The following is a 19,389-nucleotide window of genomic DNA, read 5'->3' as shown; positions in this document are numbered from 1 at the left end:
ACGAGCATCATCAGTAATCGTCACCCATTGCAGGCGTGGGAGATTATGAGTATCGCCCAGCGTTTTGATTTTCTCTGGACGCGCGATAGGCCCAGCTAAAAGAAGCACTCAACTTTGTTGGCAGAACTGGGCGATACTTGGGCCTCTCTGTTGCCGCGCTGCACATCATGCGGGTAACTATCCGCGGGATGGAGGTTCAGTGCGCCCGGCGAGACAGCCAAGTACTCTAACATCATTGATTAATCTGTGAGACCACAATCGTTTGGTGTGTTTTAGTGATCGAGAATTGTGGTTCGCACTGCGAGAGGGCATCTGTTGCCGTATTGCCGAATCACTCAAACAGCGCAGCGTTAGAAGCGAGCCGCTTCGAAGGGGCCTCGAAACTGCTGTCTGAGCCGTCCGCGGAAGATATCCCACCAAGTTACTCACGATACCTGCTGAAGATCTTCCTCGCGTGGAGTAATGACGCCGGTCGAAGTCTGGAAGAGGCGGTGTCATGCAGCATAGTCGACAAGCTCCTTTCTTGGTATGAAGGATTCCAAGGTGTATTGAAACCGATGCGATACCTGCGAGCAGGTCAGTGTGCCATACTGGTTGGTAGCCGGGTGAGAGTGCTGGGGAGTGTAATTCCTGTCCGCCGTGCATTCCCCACGCTTGGGCTGCTTTGACCGGCGGTGTGCATTACGGCTGATAGGCGCCCCATGATCTTCATAACTCTTTCGCAACCTGTCGTACAGAACACTGAGAATAGTTCTTTTCGTTGCGCGCGTGGAGATGCTGACATGCTGAGTGGGGTGTGGGTGTCGACGGAGTCGTGGCCGTGAGCTATGACGACATCTCACTTAAGTGGGCCCACCTGCCACTGTACAGCAGCTGCACTCCCAGCCTCTTTCCTCTTCTCACGACCTGTCCATACAGATAGTTTTTAGCGACACCCAGATAAGCCTTCGATATTCTGCGCCACCTTGGCTGTGTCTTCATAAGACAGCCCATATACTTTTATCAGTATTGAAGATGTGCTGCGCTGTATTACATCGCCGTCTGCTGCTAAGCACTATTCCGTTCTAGGAAATATTGAGGCATGGTAAGGCGTCCAAAGCCAGAAGAGTGGCTAAGCAAGGCACACAAACGCACGATGTTCATACTCCGCAAACTCCAATACATATATCACGCACATCGAAATCACCTCTAGTGCGCGTTTGCATCTCCGTTCTCAAAAGTGCGCGTCTTCACCTTCACCTCACCGCCTGACCACCTCCGAGTGACCGCGCTTTGACAGTTTTCGAATTCATAACGGCCGCTGCGGTTACGGCTGATTTTCCATATTCCAACATCGAAAAAGCAGGCATCTACTAGCACATCATGTTAACCCATACTGAACTCCCTCCCAACACTTCTCAGCCACCAAAAAGGGCATCGAAAGAGCTCGCTGAGCCCGCTGAGCCCGTTGAGTCCATGGGCCCTCTATCCTCAAGCGGTCTCACTCTCCAAGTCGATTTCGCTTGGTCAAAGTTCCGCAACATAGTAGCTTCTAAAGGCGCTGATCAACAGCTCACGCCGCTCTACGTTCAGCATTTTCGCCCGGCAAAGCCTCAGTTGCGCTTCGAGCGCGCGTCAGATCACGCAATCATCGCCAAAGGCACCATCCGTAAGTTTGGTTGTACTACATGGAAGACACACTCTGACGCAGTACTTCAACGCTTAGACAGTTTCTCCATCAGTGGCGATTGCATCATTCATGGCCAGGAAGTCATTCTGAAGCCACTGAAACGCTGGAAGACCAAATACAATTACCTCTCGCATGCGCTTGGCGGCATCCCTATTACCTGGACAGCCAACTCTACCATGAAGGTCTGGGATTTCGTATGCATAAACTCCGCGACCCAGGAATCTATCGCCAAGTTCGGCGTCAATTTATGGGCGATGAAGCAAGTCGGCAACTTCTACTTTGAGGAGACAGAAGAGCAGGTTACAGAGGCTCTGAGAGACGAAGTTGTTGTCACAGGACTTACTCTGCTCTATCTTATGATGACAAGGATGAACAACCCGATTCATCTGCTTGGTGCTGCCTTTGCGAAGCCAGGGAAGGTTGAGGGCGATGGGGATGAAAGCGCGGTAGTACAGGAAAATGGAGCGTCAACTGGCAAGGCGAAAACAACTTGAGATGAGCTATACCATGATTGGCCATAGGTAGATGGTGGAAGTCGCGAGTGTGAGATATGTCCAGTTCAAATTTAATATACCCAATAGTCATCCATTGCCAGTTCCGTAATCTGCTCGATGACATTGGTTTGCTTAGGGCGATCAAAAAGTTTATCGCATGGACTAGGGACCCCGAGTTGCGCGTGTATTCATGGTCTGGTAATGTAACTTTACTGCCGTAGCTGCCACTTGAGCTAGCGCGCTTCACGACATCTGGGCAGCCCCATACCCCACTGTTTGCATCAACCACGCAGCACAACTCTCAACATAGCACCAACAGCCCAGCAAAAAGACATTGCAACAAACGCAAGCCTTCGCGGGAGGGAGTTCCAAGGCGTCTAAAGTCAGCTTAGTCCCCTTATGCAGCATTGCGGCACGACCGGGGCCAACAATCAAGGATCGTGCTAAAATCTCACCCCTACTCATACTTGGCTACGTTCACTTTGATGAGGGGACGAAATATAACACGCGCCCAGAAAGAACAAATTAACACGTACTCATAAGCCAGAAAAGCTAGTTGTAACAATGACGCGAACCTTTCGCTCGGCGCAAAAAGAGCCAGACGCCAGCGAGCAGCAAACTTCCCACAAGTCCCGAAAGTCTGTTGCCTATCGTGCTTTCAACCTCAAAATATGGCAGCCTTTAAAGCAGCTACATAGGACGGCCTCTCTCGACACTCCAACACTCGAGCAACTGTTGCATTCTTCTTGCGATGACCGACCTAATAAAAACCCATTTTCCGTTGGTGAGTGTGATGCTTCTTTGCGCGAATGCTGCTGTACTTACTCTGTGCGCGCAATCACAGACGTTACACATGAAAATTTCTTAGCGCTACTTCAGGCACATCCGCCACGGAACGCCAAAGCATGCGCTGGTTATCTCAAAGACACGATGCGCACGGCGTTGCATCGTTCGAAACTCTGGCCCCAGCATCAATACTTGGAGGAATATAAGCATTTGTTTAGAACCGTCTTCTTTCCGCGGATGCTGGCCATGATTGAACACATCACCGTCGCTGAAGACGGTGAGCTACCAGCACTGGACCTTTGTGTCTATGCAAAACTGGACTGCCTGCATGGAACTTTTACATTCGTCTGCAACGAGGCTCATCAGAACGCGAATCGTCAAATCGACAGAATCTTGAGAAACACTCTACAGTCGAAAAAACGACATCGCAAAGCTCATCGCAGAGACAGTGGTGAGGTGCAAGCACGACAACCCGATGCAGCCTATCTTTGTCAGTCTATTCGCCGCTTCTACAATCATTATCACCATTGCAATCACATTCCTACGTCTAGACCAAGCGCTCGAGCAGAACGAGGATGTGTACGTGTTAACACTGCGGTGGCACTTGATCTTCTACAGAGACATGCGTACACTGAGACGAAGCTCAACGTGTATCGAGCTGTGGGTAAGAAACTTCCGAAAGAGCTGGCTGATATGATCTTGGAGCTTGTTCTGTCTAGTCAAGGTCAGCCAAACGAGCCTGGGGTATTTGATCGAGATGGTAAAGCAATCATTCAATGCGGGGAGGCTGTAGAGCTTCGTCGGACCGAGCTTCTTTGATGCAGCTAGAACAGGCCTGAAGAGGTACTACTGCATGATGTCGAGACGGTGACTCCGAGAAAGAGGCATTGACACGAGCAAATGCGTGTCGAAGTTGGGTAGAGACATGCGAAGGGCTGGTGATGTCATACCCCGTGTTCACGCGCACGCGTTACGCGACGACGCGACAACACACGATCTCGATCAAAACCGCGTGCAGAATCTGAGCACCAACATTCCCATCGCATCGTCATTCAGACGGCTCATCGCAAAAGGTGGAGAAAAGAAAAGGGAAACTTTCGCGGTCCACATCGGCAGCCGCGATTCATCATGACATCAAGAACAAAACTAGTGTGGGTACCTGCATGCGATGATGGCATATGGCATTTGCTACAAAACCTCCCCTCACCACGCTTTCGTACCCCGCTTGAAACTTCATCTACCACCTTCAATTGAAACAACTATTCAGTTACGCACTTTGTAACTCGAAAGCTTCAAACTTCTCGATACTTGTTAGACCAAACCACACAAACTACACATCAAGATGCCTCGCATGGTCGCACCCCCGCCTTCTGGAGAGTTCCAGGTTGTGCTTAGCAAGCCTTTCTCCGGTAAGTTTGTTGACACGCAATGAAAACAGCTTTCGTACTGACATGATACGCAGGCGCACCCACACACATGATCGAGGTCATCGGCGAGCCCAACCGCCCAGCCAGCATCCGCATGTCCAACTACAACGGCAACTCCAAGTCATCAGAGAAGAAGGGCGATGTACCACAGTACGTCCCTCACAGTCCCCTTCATACCAAATTCCCTTTACTAATCCCATGGCAGAGACGACGTCAAGGAGCTCATGTCTCTCATCTCCACACTCCGCGGCTTCCCTTCGCACCCCAGCAAGGACGTCTACGGCCTAGACACCAAGGTCGACTTCAACACAATGGAGATCCAGTGGGGCAACCAGGATGACGATGCTGCCATGGATGGCGGAGAGCTTGCTCCAGAGCAGAAGGATGAGTTCAAGAGGATTGTGGATAGCATTGAGGCGCTCGCGAGGCAGTTTGCCAAGCAGGACTCTCCTGTATAAAGCATTAGGGCATGTTGGGATGTACAAAGAGATGATGATATGACCAATGAATGAAATAAACATCGACCACCTTCTTTCCGTTGCATATCCACTCCTGCTTGCAGGCATCATACATCATGTATCATGAAAGCTATCTGCCACCGTGCGCTAACTCATACAGTGGTCTTTCAGACGACAGCTCATTCCTTTGTTCCAAACCATCAACCTCGTGGCTCTCGACGCCCACATACGCGCCAGGCTTGCCTTCATTCGAAGCTGCATAACCCGCATGTCCGACCAGCAACTCGCCTCGAGACATCTCCAACCTCGCTTCCACATACCGGCGTTTTCTGTTCTCCCAAAAAAGCAGACCAAGCGCCATGAGCAGAGGTATGCCGAGGCCAACACCCAGACCAATCTGGGAGACGGGAATCTTGTTATCTTTGCTCCTACCGTCCTCGGTTGCGTTGGCGGGGAAAGTAGGACATTGTGGCGAGACCGATGATGCAGTCGGATTCAGAGTCGAAGAAGAAGAAGCGCTTCCCTCGGCCACAGCATCCACACCCCAAGGTCTCTGCACCACAAACTCATTCGTCGTATTCCCATCCAACATAAATCTCACCCCCTTACAACACTCCTCACTCCCTTGCCCTAGCAAGCCGCAGCAAAACTCCCAGCCATTGTTCCAACTGCACAGTCCGATATCGTTCCCATCGTTGGCGCAGTATTTGGGACACGACCCTTTTCCGTTCGCACCGTCCTTCCAGTCTTTGGTCGTGCAGCTGCCGACGTAGAGGGTGCCGAATTGGCTCAGGCAGAGGGTGTCGCCGAGGCAGGTGTCGGTGGCTGAGCAGCAGTGGGAGATGGATTGGGTTGAGGGTGAGATGCAGGGGTGGTGGTTTGGTGCGATGGAGTTGGAGACGTCGTAGCAGGTGCGTGTGTCGGGTGAGGCGCGTATGGTAGCGGATGTGAACGAGATGAAGATGGGGACGGTGAGGCGCATGGTTGGTACATCTGCCGATTCGCGACGTTGTTAATGATAAAATGTCAGCCCACAAGGATGGAGATCAAGCCATATTTCAAAGGACCGACAAACAGTCTCTCCCTTTATGTTCGGGGTGTACAAGGCTGGGTTGCCTAATTCCATCTTGGCCCCCCATCATTCCGGTCCTATTTGCTAAAACCCTTATTGGGGGTGTCAGCAACCGAGCGTCCTAGTCCCCAGATATGTCTTGCCTAACCGGCGGTAAACATCGTGAGAAAACGGGATTGGGAATGTTGGTCAAGTTTCAGAACTCAACACTTGATCATGCTTATATCGAGGAACTCTTCGCATTTGAAGTAACGAATCGTTGAATCGCGCCAATGAATCCGAATTCCGATCAAAAACGCCATGAGACTCCGAACTGACAACAAAAACAATAATCATCGCGTCATATCCACATTCGATCATGTATTCAATCCAGTCAAGCTCTCTAAATCTTATACACAATACCTCCAGAGTACATGATCTTGTTCCTCTCGCTAAGAGCTTCAAGTGCCTTCTCAGCCTCATCTTCGTCAAACGCTTCGCGTCCATTACCACCACCGAGTCTTGCGTTTACAGCAGCAACCAGCGGCTCGACATCTGCAGCATCGTTTGCAAATAGCGGACCGTCGATGAGCTGACCAAGCGCTGTTTGGAACACCTGCAGACGTGCTGGTGTAATGCCTTGCGATTCCTGCGATTCGGTTTGTGTGGCGGGTAGTTGCGACTCGGGTTGTGAAGAAGCAGCGCTGACCTGCGACGATTGACCGGCGCGAGAGGACTGTGTACGGTCAGTCGTGCGTTGGGTCCTCGGTGTGACATTGTAAAGGTCCTCGTTGTCTTCTTCCTCCTCGGCTGCAGGAGTGCGCGTGGTCTCTGTACGCTGGCTGCGGGTCGATGGCCCACCGGTGCGGCGAGACTGTGTGGCTTCTTGCTCATCACCGTCTTCGTCGTCGCCGCCGGAAGATTCTCCGTCTGTAGACATAGCGTCTGGGTCGCGAACTGTTCGTCTTCGCTTGCGGCGGTCGTCCTCGACGACCTCCTTGAACAAGGCAAAACGGAGGATCTGCTCTGCGACGTCTGCATCTTTCTGCTCTACCCGCTTCGACAAACGTGCCTTTGCATGGGCGGTGGAAAGACGAATGAGTGTTTCGAGAGTACGTGCGGTGATGGGGGAAGTACGGCGGGTACCGGCGTCTAGCTCGTCGTTTCGTAGTGCAGAGTATGTTGCCACAATATGATCCGCAGCGCCTTTCGTAAGGATTGGCTTCTCGCGCTTAGCATATTGAATGTATTTCTTGATGAAGGGTATGCTGAGGACTTCGGTCCTTCGGTTTGCGCCACGTCCGACGGTGATTGTAACGCCAGAATGTAACATGGGGTTGAATTTCTCGTAGACTTCCGTCGGACGATTTGCATCAGCGTCGGTCTCAAGACCAACACCAAGCAGCTGAGAGCCCTCCTCGCGGACCGGTGCACCCTCCTCAGTACCAGGCTGGCGGTAACGGTGCATGCGTAGGACATGCTCAGAGATTTGACGGTCGCGTGCATCTTCGATGTCGTCTGTTACAACGAACAGCAAATCGAAACGCGATAACAGAGAATCGGGAAGAGCAATGTTGCGATGTGGATCCTTGTGGATATCGTACTGACCGAAGATGGGGTTGGCAGCTGCGATGACACTGCAACGAGCATTGAGCGATGTGTGGATGCCGGCTTTGGCGATGGTAACGGTCTGTTGCTCCATGACTTCGTGGATAGCTACACGGTCGACATCGGACATTTTGTCAAATTCATCAATACAGACGACACCACGGTCAGCGAGAACCATGGCACCAGCCTCGAGACGCCGCTCGCCCGTCTCCTTGTCCGATGTGACAGCTGCCGTGAGACCGACACCAGACGAACCGCGACCCGTTGTAGCAATGGCAAGCGGGGCGGTATTCAGAACGAAACGCAACAGTTGCGACTTGGCAGTTGAGGGATCACCGACCATGAGAATATTGACGTCTCCTCTCAGATGAGTGCCGTTCTCGAGGTTCTTCTCTTGTCCTCCCAGGAGCAGCAGCAGAATCGCCTTCTTGATATAGTCATGTCCGTAGATCGATGGAGCTAGTGATTGCGATAGGAGTTCGAAGACGCGCCTGTTCTTGGATATCTTGTTGATGTTGCGGATATCGGTATCGGTGATAGAAACCTGGGCGATGCCACCGCCGGACTTGGAAGAGAGGAGGATAACGTTGTTCGCTAGGATCAGGGTGCGGAAAGTCGAGCTCCCGGCACCAGCGTTGCGATTACCGAGTGAGCGGTATATGCCGACCATCTGTATGCGATCACCCGGCTTCACACGATCTACCAAGTCATCGTCCAAGATGACATCGACGGAGCGCGGCAGCTGACCAGCAGGGGCACGCTCAGGCATTTCTTGGATGGAAATGGTCTGGTGGTCGCGGTAGATGCAGTAGCCGTACTCGGTGACGAGTGGGTTGCCCTCGCCATCGTCGGTCGGGTAGACGCTCGTACTCGCAGCGCCGGTGGTCATGGTCTGGTCTCTGTACTCTCGCGAATGGAACCTTTGCTTGTTCTCGTTGTAGTGCACGCTCTTGACCACCTTGGGCCGCACAAGAGACGTCTTGGTGACGATTCCCTCGAGCGACACCATGTGGTTCAGCTGGTTTGAGCCCAGGGTGCGCGGGTTGCACGAGTACTCGCCGAAGCTGCCGATATACGCGCAGTAGTATACCACATCGTCGCTTGTCTCGGACTTGGGTCGGTCGGTGAATGTGCGGACGACGTCTTTGAGGGCGCGGTCGAAGGCTTCTGTGAATTCGAAGGGCGAGTTGAGGAGGCCGTCGGCGAGTTCGCGGTTATGTGAACGGATTTCGTCTATGCTGACCTGGATATGGTAAGTATGCGTAGACGCATGTAGCATACAACACCTACTGTGAGTCTTCGCAGTCCTCGGTTGAGCATCACCAGAATGTCTGCGCGGTAGCTGGAGCGGTCAGTGCGCGCTCTATGGGGTGGATGGCTGCTGCATACCTTCGTCTGGAGACATCATCTGCAACATAGTCAGTATTCGCATCGTTCCAACAGTCGTCTTGACATACCTGGGTCGAGGAACTCTTGCGCAAGACGCACGCGCCTACGCACCTCCTCGTCTCTGATGACCTCGGCCATGGTGTATTATGTGACTTTCGGGGCAGAAGGTGACCGATCGCTGCAAAAAGAACTTCAATGCAGCGTAAGAGGGGGTATTCGAAGTGGGTATATGGAGGGTGTATTGTTTGGGCTGTTGCTGCGGTGAGCGCTTCGAGGGGCACCAGTTTCGCGACACCAATTCGCGTCGCGCTAGTCTCCTTCCGTCACGCGTTCCTTCCCATTAACTATCCTCTTTCAGCCTGACACCAATCAGCCATCACCACCCTCCACGCGCAGGTGCTCGATATTTCAATTGTACTGTATCTTCTCCACTCATCTCAGTCATTTGTCTGTTTGATCCGAGCACATCTTGCCATGGCCTCATGCAAGACGCCCCGCAATGAGAAGGTGCGGTCGTGCCAACAACAGCTTCACATCGACTTCGCCGCTCCATCTCCGTGAACTCTCTTCAGCGCTTCTCAAGTCTCTGAATATCTTCTTCGGGCAATGCTATCTCGAAGCATCATGAATACGGCATGGGGATCAGATGCGCGACGGTCCTAGCCGGAGATACCGTTGCCATGTAGGCCGACGTCACCCACTATGTTCCCGAACGAGCTACCGTCGCAGGCCTGCAGATGTCGCCAACATGGTATATGGCAGATCTAGAGCGACTCGCCCATCCTTAGTCGCTGCCGGTTCGACTCCGCTAACACCGTACGCTTACCTTTGATGCATTCTGACGTAATGATACTGGCCGCACTTGACGTCGTCTATCCTCTAGGTATATGAAGAGCCACTGCAGCGGTCGGGAGGCTCATTGCAACGTTTGCATATCTTTCTAAATCACCACCCCTCAAATCTTCGCCTTAACATTGTCATCATGGCACCCCGCGTTTTCCTCATCACTGGCTGCTCCACTGGCTTTGGCGAAGAGTTCGTCAAGGTTGTTTTGCAAAAGGGTGACTACGTTGTCGCTACCGCACGCAACTCTTCCAAGCTATCTTTCGAGGGTGCCAACGATTCGAACAGTCTGCTCGTGGATCTTGACGTAACCAAGAAAGAGTCCATCGACAATGCGTTCGATACGGCTGTCAAGAAGTTCAAGAAGATCGACGTGGTTTGCAACAATGCCGGATACGGCCTGAACGGGCCTTTCGAGACCCTGTCAGAGAAGCAGATCAGACAGCAAATGGAGATCAACTTCTTTGGTTTGATCGATGTAACAAGAAAGGCTATGGAGACAATGAGAGACTTGAAGTCTGGAGGTGTCATCCAGCAAGTGACCTCAATCGGCGGTCAGATTGGTGAGTCTAATGCCTACTCTTTCTTTATAATGGTGACTGACACCCGCTAGGTGTACCTAACTTTTCCATCTACTGCGCCAGCAAATGGGCAGTGGAAGGATTCACAGAGGCGATCTCCAAGGAAGTCAAGCCCGAGTGGGGAATCAAGTTTACCTGCATTGAACCTGGTGGCTTCCGAACCGACTGGTCAGGTCGCAGCATGGACTTCGGCGAGATCTCGAACCCGGCCTACTCAGACGTCGATCCCAAGAAGCAGGCCCAAGGGCGCCATGGCTCTCAAGCAGGAGGTACGTCATGGTCGAACTGTTACATACCGGACGGCCGCTAACAAACTCATCGTAGACCCGGCTAAGGCTGCCAAGGTGTTCTACGACTTGGCCGTCATGGACGACCCGCCTATCCGATGCGTAGTTGGAACCGACGCGTACAGCCTTCTCAACAAGAAGCTTGAAACTTACAACGAGAGTGTCAAGAAGTTTGAAAAATGGAGTAACAGCACCGACGTCGAAGGCTACAAGGCGCCCAACTAGTTACCGGCAAGGAGCAGGTAAAATACGAACGCAAAACCGAAAGAGGCAGGTAGACAAATATGTGGTTCTCGTGCAGAGCCTTTGCACGACCAATACCGAATGACAGGATTCGTTCCAACACTACACCGCATTTAAAACTTCATGTCGATACAAGTCTTGCTCATTGACACTGCAGTAAGGATGGCTACCTTCCACTAATACTGATACTCTGGGCACTACAACATGTAACGGCAGGAGTATACCTCGATATGCTTACTTCGGAATACAAAACGTAAAGGATTGGCTGCAAGAGTATGTATCGTCACACGGCGACGATGTTGTGGCTGTTGCCACGTTGCGCCCGACCAGAGGGTTTGACTCAAATCCGGTACGTGTCAATACGACCACATAGCATACTAATGACGATCGGTGGTGTCATTATCGAGAACTAAGGACTCCCATGTGGCAATACCAGCATCGCGGAACAAATGAAACGTTTGGCGTTCATTCAGCTGTAATGGCGGCCACTGGATCTAGTGGAGCAACGTTCCACTCAAGTCCCAGTACCAAATAAGGCAACGAATCGAAACTAGTCCACGAAGATCGCATCTCCAGCGCACAAAGCCTGAGGGAACAGCCCCTGACATCACTGGTACTACTCAAGCGGTACATTGGCCAACGGTGTCGCAGAGATCGTGATAGTATCGGCACTTCACGCATCCGAATACGTACACGACCTCCAAGTATTGCGTGCTTACAGACCATAGGTCCACGGTGCTCGAAAGAAAGCACGCTCGACGATGTCACACGACTCTCTTCATGCGCTCCATTGCGGACGGGGTACTGCTACCGGCCTAGGCTTTGCTTGCCACCACTCTCTCTCACCGCTGTATATACGAGGCCGAAGCTCCGGGGCTTGAAGAGCACATCTGACTTTTCTAGTTCGAGAAAAATACGTCTCATGATGGAATTATGCGCTCTTCACACAATGAAAGCTGGTCGCGGGGGCTCGCACCAGACTTCCGTCGACCAATCCCCGCTCACATTATACAACCTTTACATGCACCCTGGTCACGAGAACTACACCTTAGGAAGCCAATCCCACCGCCGTTTACATCGTGAGCGTCAGAAACAGGCAGGTCCGTCAGCCCTCTATTGTGGTTGCAAACGAAGCTGCCTTCGACTCCAAGTGTCAGTTCGTGACCCCTGACGTACTTCACCTTCCTTGTATAAAATCTGCGATTGAGCATCTATTCCTTCAACACCCATAGAATTCAATACTTGCTACTACTACTCATCTTCGGTCATGAGGCACTTTGGAAGCACCATCCGGGACTCGGGACCGGCAAGGTTTACGACTGCATTCCTTACTGCGCTCCTGATAACCAGCGCTACCTTCATTCCATTCCTCACACCGAGCGCAGTCGCAAACCCAGTTCCCGTACCGCGTCCTCAGCCAAATCCTAATCCTAATCCTAATCCTCAGGACCCTCAAGCTGGCAGTCCTAAAACTGATGGCTACTATCCCAACCCAGAGCCATGTCGCGGCAACTGCTCTTGGATTCATGACCCTAGTGTCATATATGAGAACAATAGGTACTGGCGTTTCTCGACCAGCGGCAACATTGCCATTGCTAGTGCGCCATCCCTGGGAGGACCATGGGAATATGAAGGCGCGTTGTTACAAAACGGTACCAGCATTCAAGTCCATCCGGACCAAGACATCTGGGTAAGTTCATTCTCCCTCTACTAGATCTTAATCTGCCACGCATCATTCTAACCAACACAACAGGCACCTTCAGTAATGAAGCGAGGCGATACCTTCTACTGCCACTACTCCGTCTCCCGAATCGGCCTCCAAAACTCCTCCATCGGCGTCGCAACATCGCAGTCCCTCGAGCCCGGTAGCTGGCAAGACCACGGCGACATCGGCCTACCCTTATCCGACAAGTACAACCTCATCGACCCTTTTGTCTTCCAAGAGACGCCCAAAGACCCCATATACTTCACCTTCGGCTCCTTCTGGGACGACATCTTCCAGGTCGAGCTTTTCCCACACGACGATCTCATGGCTTTTGGCGGGTGGGCCGAGCAGAACAATCGTATCAATAACATGGTGCGGAATAGTACTTATGGAGCTACCGTCGCTGAGGGTGCTATCATGTGGAAGGAAAAGGACTTCTACTACATGTTCTACAGCGTGGGTATGTGTTGCAATACGCCAGAAACTCCAGGGGGTCTTGCTCCTGAGGGTCAGGTATACCATGTTGTTGTATGCCGCTCGGAAGTCCCTACTGGGCCTTTCTATGATCAGGATGGCAAGAGTTGTCTTGAAGAGAATGGTGGTACGACTATCCTTGCTAGCCACGGCGATATCTATGCACCTGGTGGACAGGGCGTTATGGTTAACCCTGAGAATGGGAGGACCGTGTTGTACTATCACTATGGTAAGTGGAAGACTGGTAATGATAAGTTGGATCATGCTAATGTTGATGCAGTTCGTCCGAGTGTCGGCTATGCAGCTGATCAGTTCTTCTTTGGATACAACTATCTTGATTGGGAAGACGGCTGGCCTGTCGTTGTTGTTGCTTGATCGACTGCCATTCTGCTACAACTAACGTCTATTCTCCTCCCATTTCCTGAGTTCTTGGAGCGCAGCGTCTTGTTAACGGTTTTTGGGATGGCCATCCCAGGATTCACGATTTACGACTAATGACCTTACGACTAAGACCGTACTAGAAGCAATGTTTGGTGGGTGTTGATGTAGGATGTGGTTTGCCGGAGGCTTTCGGCCAACTGATGAGATTACGGTTGGACCATGGCTATGGATATAGTTCTGACTCTTTATCGTAAATACTAGTTTGTAGGATTATTGAGTCTCCAGCTTTCAGATAACGTGTCTTGCAGTGCCATGGGCAGCTCATGCGATCCATCTCACGATGTCTTGAAGATGCACTTTAACCCACTCGTTCCTCTTTGTCAAAGCTCCCAGATCATCAGACTTTTCTCTCAGCTCATGCGCTGCATACTAGCCTTTTCTGCCGCGCGGACGCGCTTAGTTTCGGAAGTGGTGGGATGAAGCAGCCGGAGGGCCGAATACGCGGGGTAAAAATAACTCCCATGGTCATGATGTCGCGCATGCTGGATCTGATCAATTGGTTTTACCGAGGAGACAAGCTTCTTGTAGTGCTATGGTAGTGGCATCAGCAAACCAGTGCTGGATCGCTTTCGGGTCTTTATTCCCAGCCCCCGGGCAGATGGTAGCCTCAACCACGATGGACGCTTAAGGGAGGTGCATGATCGCTATTGCTCGGAAAGGCTAGCCGCCAATGACGTCACCAATCGGTCCCTCCGGCGGCTGAGATCGCGCCATGCCTATTTACCTGCCAAGTGCAGCACAGTGAATACAGGTTATTCCATCCCTGTGGGTCAGTACAAGACCAGTGCACGCGACCGATCGCCTCTCCGTCGCCTACGCCTCACTCCTCAGCCTCCATCTCCAGCCTCACCATCTCTACCATCGCTACCCCGCGCGATTGCTGATCGCTGCGCACGGTCGCCAACATGCCCTCCCAAGAAAAGGGCCTCAAGAAGCTCTTCCATCCCTTCAACCATCGCGCTTCTGAGAAGATTGAGGAGATTGAGCAAAAGCTCGAGCACACCAAGTTACGAGGTGCGCATATTAAGGCTGTGCACATCAAGCATAAGATCGGCAAGTTCACCAACCTCTTCAATGCCAACCATCGCCACGACGAGGAGCATGAGAAGGAGACGGACGCCAAGAGGAGCAAGATCGCGGAGAACCACCGCTTCCATAGCTTTGCGCCAGAGCGCGACAACAACTTGGTGAAGTGGTATGTCGATGGTAGGGATTACTTCTGGGCCGTTGCCGAGGCATTGGAGCAAGCCAAAGAGACCATCTACATTGCGGACTGGTGGCTTAGCCCTGAGCTCTTCCTGAAGCGACCACCCTACTATAACCAACAATTTCGACTGGACCAAGTACTCAAACGCCGTGCAGCGGCTGGTGTGAAGATTTATGTTTCCGTGTACAAGGAGGTGAGGTCATCAATCTGCGTCAAATAAACAGCAGCTTATACTTACTCAGGTTTCTGCGGCTCTCACATGCAACAGCCAGCACACCAAGAAGGCACTCATGGGCCTGTTTGAAGAAGGCGAACCTGGGTACGGAAACATCAAGGTGATGAGACATCCTGACCACAACGTTTTCGAGAATGCTTCGGACATGACGTTCTACTGGGCGCATCACGAAAAGTTCATCGTCATCGACTATGCCATGGCCTTCATCGGTGGACTGGATTTGTGTTACGGCCGATGGGACGACAAGCAGCACCCGCTTGCCGATGCCCACCCGTCTGGTGTTCAAAACCAAATCTTCCCGGGTCAGGACTACAACAATAACCGTATCATGGACTTTGAGAGCGTTGATGACTGGAAATCGAACAAGCTGGACAAGCTCCAATTCGGTCGTATGCCATGGCACGATGTCGCAATGGGTGTCATTGGCCCAGCGGTTTACGACATCGCTGAGCATTTCGTCTTGCGATGGAACTTCGTGAAGCGAGAAAAGTACAAGCGTGACGAGAGATACGATTGGCTCACCATGGAAGGACGTGAAGGCGCCGACGAAGATCTAATCGGAGTGCAACGGCCCAAGTTCCCTGTCGGCCAATATGTGCACCATCCCCTCACACAACTGAACAGCAAGAACCTCGACAACCGTGGAACTGTACATGCGCAATTAGTCAGGAGTAGCGGCGACTGGAGTATGGGTATTGATCCTCACGAGCAGAGTATCCAGAACGCATACTGCGAGGTCATCCGTAACGCGCAACACTACGTCTACATTGAGAATCAATTTTTCATCACGGCAACAGGTAAACACGACCAGAGCCCTGTCCACAACCAGATCGGAGCTGCAATGGTCGACGCTATCGTTTCCGCAGCTAAAGAGCAGCGCAACTTCAAAATCGTCATTGTCATTCCAGCAATCCCGGGATTTGCGGGAGATCTTCGAGATCAGGCCGCTGCTGGAACACGAGCTATCATGGACTATCAATTCAAAAGTATCTGCCGAGGAGAAGAAAGCATCTACGGACAGATCAAAAAGGCTGGGGTTGATCCAGAAAAGTACATTTTCTTCTTCAACCTTCGTTCGTACGACCGCATCAACGTCACCCCCACGCTTAAGGAGCGCGAGAAGAAGTCCGGGAAGTCGTACATGGATCTGGAAGCAGCTGAGATTGACGAGCTGGAAGCACCGCCGGAAGAGGGAGGAGACGAGGCACGACGCAAAGCCGCTGAGATGAGGAAAGCGTACATGGATGAGGAGGAAGATGTAGGCAAAGGCGACCAGGGTGGTGTTATTGACCCAGACTCGATTGCCGACGACGCGATGCTTACGGAAAAGAAGCCCAGCGAGGAAGCCTGGGAAGGCGAAGAAGAAGAGGAGAAAGAGCACTTCTTCCAAGAGGAGCTTTACATCCACGCCAAAATCTGCATCGTCGACGACAAAACCGTAATCTGCGGATCCTCCAACATCAACGACCGCTCCCAGCTGGGCTTCCACGACTCCGAGCTCTCCATCGTCCTACAAGACACCGCAGAAATCGACACCGAAATGGACGGCAAGCCCTACAAAGCCGCAAAACTCGCCCACGAACTCCGCAGCAGCTTATGGCGCGAACATCTCGGCCTCCTCCCGCCCCAAGCCCTCAACGCCGCCGACGATCCCAACGCGCAGCCCCCCGGCGAAAACTCACCGAACGACCCAATGCCCGGCGCCGAAGCAGACTTTGTCTCTGACCCTCTGTCATCCAAACTCTGGGACGAATGGACCGAGCGCGCGACTACCAACACCGAGGTGTTTAGGTCGCTGTTCCACGCTGATCCTGATGACAACATCCTTACGTTTGAGGACTACGACAAGTTTACGCCGAACCCGTCTGGGGACAAGGAACACAAGCAGGGTCATCTGTATGACATGGTTAGGCCTGTCAAGGAGATTAGGGCTGAGTTGGACCGTGTCAAGGGGCATTTGGTGTGGATGCAGTTGAAGTTTTTAGAGAATGCGGATATGGCTGAGAGGGGGCTGCAGGTTAACTCTTTTACTGAGAGTGTGTATACTTGAGGTGGATACATGGTGGTAGGAAGGTGTGGTTATCGGAGGTGGCTGGCTGTTGGCGCTGGGCGATTGGACGAGTCGCATTGGTGTATCGTTCTCGTCGGTTGTCTTTTCTTTATGATTCCCTATTACGTATCCTCGACGTCTTTATGACCTGAACGAATGTATCTTCTTCTTATGACGATCTGGCTGTGTTCCTTTGCCGTGCGGTACATGCGATGACACCGAAAGAGGTAAAACTCCATTGAAGAACACGTAGAGACTGGCAAGCTTGTAGTAGCCGACTCACATTACCGCGGAAGTCGTCAACTCAATACACAAGAACAAAGAAACAGACAACGAGCATATGAAGTCCCGAAGGCCCAGTGTAATATTCCCATTGTACAAGCAAACATCTTTTGTAGTCCTCAACCGACTTCTTCAACCACCAAGCGTAATCTCTTCTACCCTTATCGCCTCCTAACCTCCACACCACCCTCCCCTTCATCTTCCATCTCCTCATCGTCATCATCATCCCCATCATCCTCTTCCCACTCCAAAGCCCCGGCAAAGCCCCTCGTCTCACTCCCATCCGACACAAACAGCCCCGTACCCGCCGAAGTAGGCACAGCCGACGAAGGTGCAGCAGAAGGAGACGCGATAAACGTCATCGCATCCTCCTCTTCTCGTCCAAGCTCAGATTCGGCGACGGACTGCTGCGTACCATCGTCCTCCCACGCCAACGCCGCCTCAAAGTTCTGTGCTTCTGTCTCGTCGCGCACGAAGAGGCCGCCTGAGCCTGGTGACGTGGGGGCGATGGACATTTGCTCGTCTTCAACGTGATCGGCTGGTGGGTGGTCGAATTCGGAATTGGAGTATAGTGGGAATTGGAGGGTGAGGTCTTGTTCCTCTTCCTCATCTGGTGGTTGCTCAAACTCAGAACCTGGGTAGAGTGGTAATTGGAGGGTGAGGTCTTCGTTCTCATCATCTGGTCTCTCTTCGAATTCCGGAATTGGGTAGAGTGGGGATTGGAGGGTAAGATCCTCTTCTTCATCGTCGGTTTGGCCTTCGTATCGTGGTCCGGGTGACGGTCGGACGACGGGGTACTGTAGGTCTGCGTACTCATCGAACGTTGGTGGGGGTAGGGGAGTGTTTTGCGCGTCGGAATCGGATATGGGGTCGTCGGATAGTTCCATCTTATCCTCGTCCTGCACCGGTGGCGGCGGTAAGGGTGCGGTGGGCTGATGGGAGCCCGGATGCTGATTGGAGTCTATATCCATGCTAGAATCATCGCTTGACGACTCCTCTGCAGACGAGATCTCGATTGGTTGCCCGCTTGAACTGCCTGTAGTCGGCAGACGAGACGTTGATCCACCAGCCGGTTGGCGAACAGCTGGTCGGGGAGGCAACATTGGCGCAGCAGGTGCACGAACGGGTACTGCCGAAGTGTATGTCGCAGCCGCAGGTCTAGCTACCGGTGTGTCTGAACTTGGAAGAGGGGCCCTGTACTGTTGAGCATGTGTTCGTGGTCGAGGCGGAGCAGGCTGTAAGGGGATGAAGGTGAAAGGTGAGGAGAAGTACCTTGAGTTTGGGTATCGATCAGCCGGTATTGGTGGACCAATGGTGTATACATTGGTCGAGTTGGTGTTTGGTCGCTGGGATGCTGGTCGACGGATGGCTGGAACAGGTTGAGCCGGTGGTGGTACAGGGCGAGGTGCTGTGCGTTGAGCGGGTTGTGGTGCGCGTCCACGTCCGCGGCCACGTGCAAGTCCACGTCGAGGTCCACCTCCAGGACGTATTGCTGGACGACGTGTAGGTGCGGGAGCAGCTGCAGCTGGTGTATCGTTCGACGGAGGATACTCGTAAACCCCTTGCTCGTTCATAGGCGGTAGTGGAGGCATAGTCCAAGGTACCACCGGCGACCCAGGCTCAGGCGTGGGGCTGACTGGTGACGGTGAAGGCTCCCTCCTCCGGTAGTAACCTCGAGGTTCATGTCGAGCCCTCGTGACGAAATGGGCATAGAATAGTCTGTTGGCGCCGACGAAATAGATACCGTCATTCCAGTCCTCCTTCGTCAACAGTTCGTCCTCCACACAATGTGTTTCCCGAGAGAAATGGAAGTGCAGTCTGAAGTAGCGTTCATCGCGGTTGAAGGCGTTGAACGTATACTCGATGAGGTCATCCCAGTCGCTCAAGTCAGACGCGCGTCGGCGGTATAAGTCAGGACCAATTGCAAAGTCTCTGACTTCGATCAAGGTAGGGCTGATGGTCGACATCTCGAATCGCGGTAGTGAGTATTGGAGTGGGAACTTGAAGATGGCCGAGTATATATAAGAAGCTGAGTGACGAAGGAGAGATATCGCGGGCAGTTAGAGTTTCTTTGAGAGATATTTATTGTGCGCGTGCGTGTAGCGACTGCTAGTGGAAGTCACACGGACGCAAAGGCAACGACAAACGGGAAAGAGAGG

The 19,389-nt window shown here is 52.4% G+C and overlaps 7 protein-coding genes across 7 annotated transcripts; 5 read left to right on the top strand and 2 right to left on the bottom strand.

The window, feature by feature from the left end:
• Window positions 1-1,362: 1,362 nt before the first annotated feature.
• On the top strand, window positions 1,363-2,163 carry J4E83_002516 (uncharacterized protein; the record flags this gene model as incomplete). Its single annotated transcript, XM_049329462.1, has 2 exons — window positions 1,363-1,648; window positions 1,706-2,163. 2 exons carry the CDS (start codon window positions 1,363-1,365, stop codon window positions 2,161-2,163), a joined length of 744 nt encoding a protein of 247 aa, XP_049191141.1.
• Window positions 2,164-4,291: 2,128 nt separating this feature from the next.
• J4E83_002515 (uncharacterized protein) lies at window positions 4,292-4,834 on the top strand (the record flags this gene model as incomplete). Its single annotated transcript, XM_049329461.1, has 3 exons — window positions 4,292-4,358; window positions 4,412-4,526; window positions 4,582-4,834. 3 exons carry the CDS (start codon window positions 4,292-4,294, stop codon window positions 4,832-4,834), a joined length of 435 nt encoding a protein of 144 aa, XP_049191140.1.
• A 1,454-nt stretch (window positions 4,835-6,288) lies between these two features.
• J4E83_002514 (uncharacterized protein) lies at window positions 6,289-9,020 on the bottom strand (the record flags this gene model as incomplete). The annotated part of the gene is made up of 4 exons (XM_049329460.1): window positions 6,289-8,736; window positions 8,784-8,835; window positions 8,883-8,901; window positions 8,951-9,020. 4 exons carry the CDS (start codon window positions 9,018-9,020, stop codon window positions 6,289-6,291), a joined length of 2,589 nt encoding a protein of 862 aa, XP_049191139.1.
• An 844-nt stretch (window positions 9,021-9,864) lies between these two features.
• On the top strand, window positions 9,865-10,818 carry J4E83_002513 (uncharacterized protein; the record flags this gene model as incomplete). Its single annotated transcript, XM_049329459.1, has 3 exons — window positions 9,865-10,288; window positions 10,339-10,575; window positions 10,631-10,818. 3 exons carry the CDS (start codon window positions 9,865-9,867, stop codon window positions 10,816-10,818), a joined length of 849 nt encoding a protein of 282 aa, XP_049191138.1.
• A 1,285-nt stretch (window positions 10,819-12,103) lies between these two features.
• Window positions 12,104-13,390, top strand: J4E83_002512 (uncharacterized protein; the record flags this gene model as incomplete). Its single annotated transcript, XM_049329458.1, has 2 exons — window positions 12,104-12,526; window positions 12,590-13,390. The coding sequence occupies 2 exons, from the start codon at window positions 12,104-12,106 to the stop codon at window positions 13,388-13,390; spliced, it is 1,224 nt and encodes a 407-aa protein (XP_049191137.1).
• A 971-nt stretch (window positions 13,391-14,361) lies between these two features.
• On the top strand, window positions 14,362-16,948 carry J4E83_002511 (uncharacterized protein; the record flags this gene model as incomplete). Its single annotated transcript, XM_049329457.1, has 2 exons — window positions 14,362-14,856; window positions 14,906-16,948. The coding sequence occupies 2 exons, from the start codon at window positions 14,362-14,364 to the stop codon at window positions 16,946-16,948; spliced, it is 2,538 nt and encodes an 845-aa protein (XP_049191136.1).
• Window positions 16,949-17,391: 443 nt separating this feature from the next.
• On the bottom strand, window positions 17,392-19,197 carry J4E83_002510 (uncharacterized protein; the record flags this gene model as incomplete). Its single annotated transcript, XM_049329456.1, has 1 exon — window positions 17,392-19,197. The coding sequence occupies one exon, from the start codon at window positions 19,195-19,197 to the stop codon at window positions 17,392-17,394; it is 1,806 nt and encodes a 601-aa protein (XP_049191135.1).
• Window positions 19,198-19,389: the final 192 nt, after the last annotated feature.

This window comes from Alternaria metachromatica, assembly GCF_023757995.1.
Source record: "Alternaria metachromatica strain BMP 0045 chromosome Unknown scaffold_4, whole genome shotgun sequence".
Taxonomy (NCBI): domain Eukaryota; kingdom Fungi; phylum Ascomycota; class Dothideomycetes; order Pleosporales; family Pleosporaceae; genus Alternaria; species Alternaria metachromatica.
The sequence above is the reverse complement of the archived record's forward strand: the minus strand, read 5'-3'. Positions and strand labels throughout refer to the sequence as shown.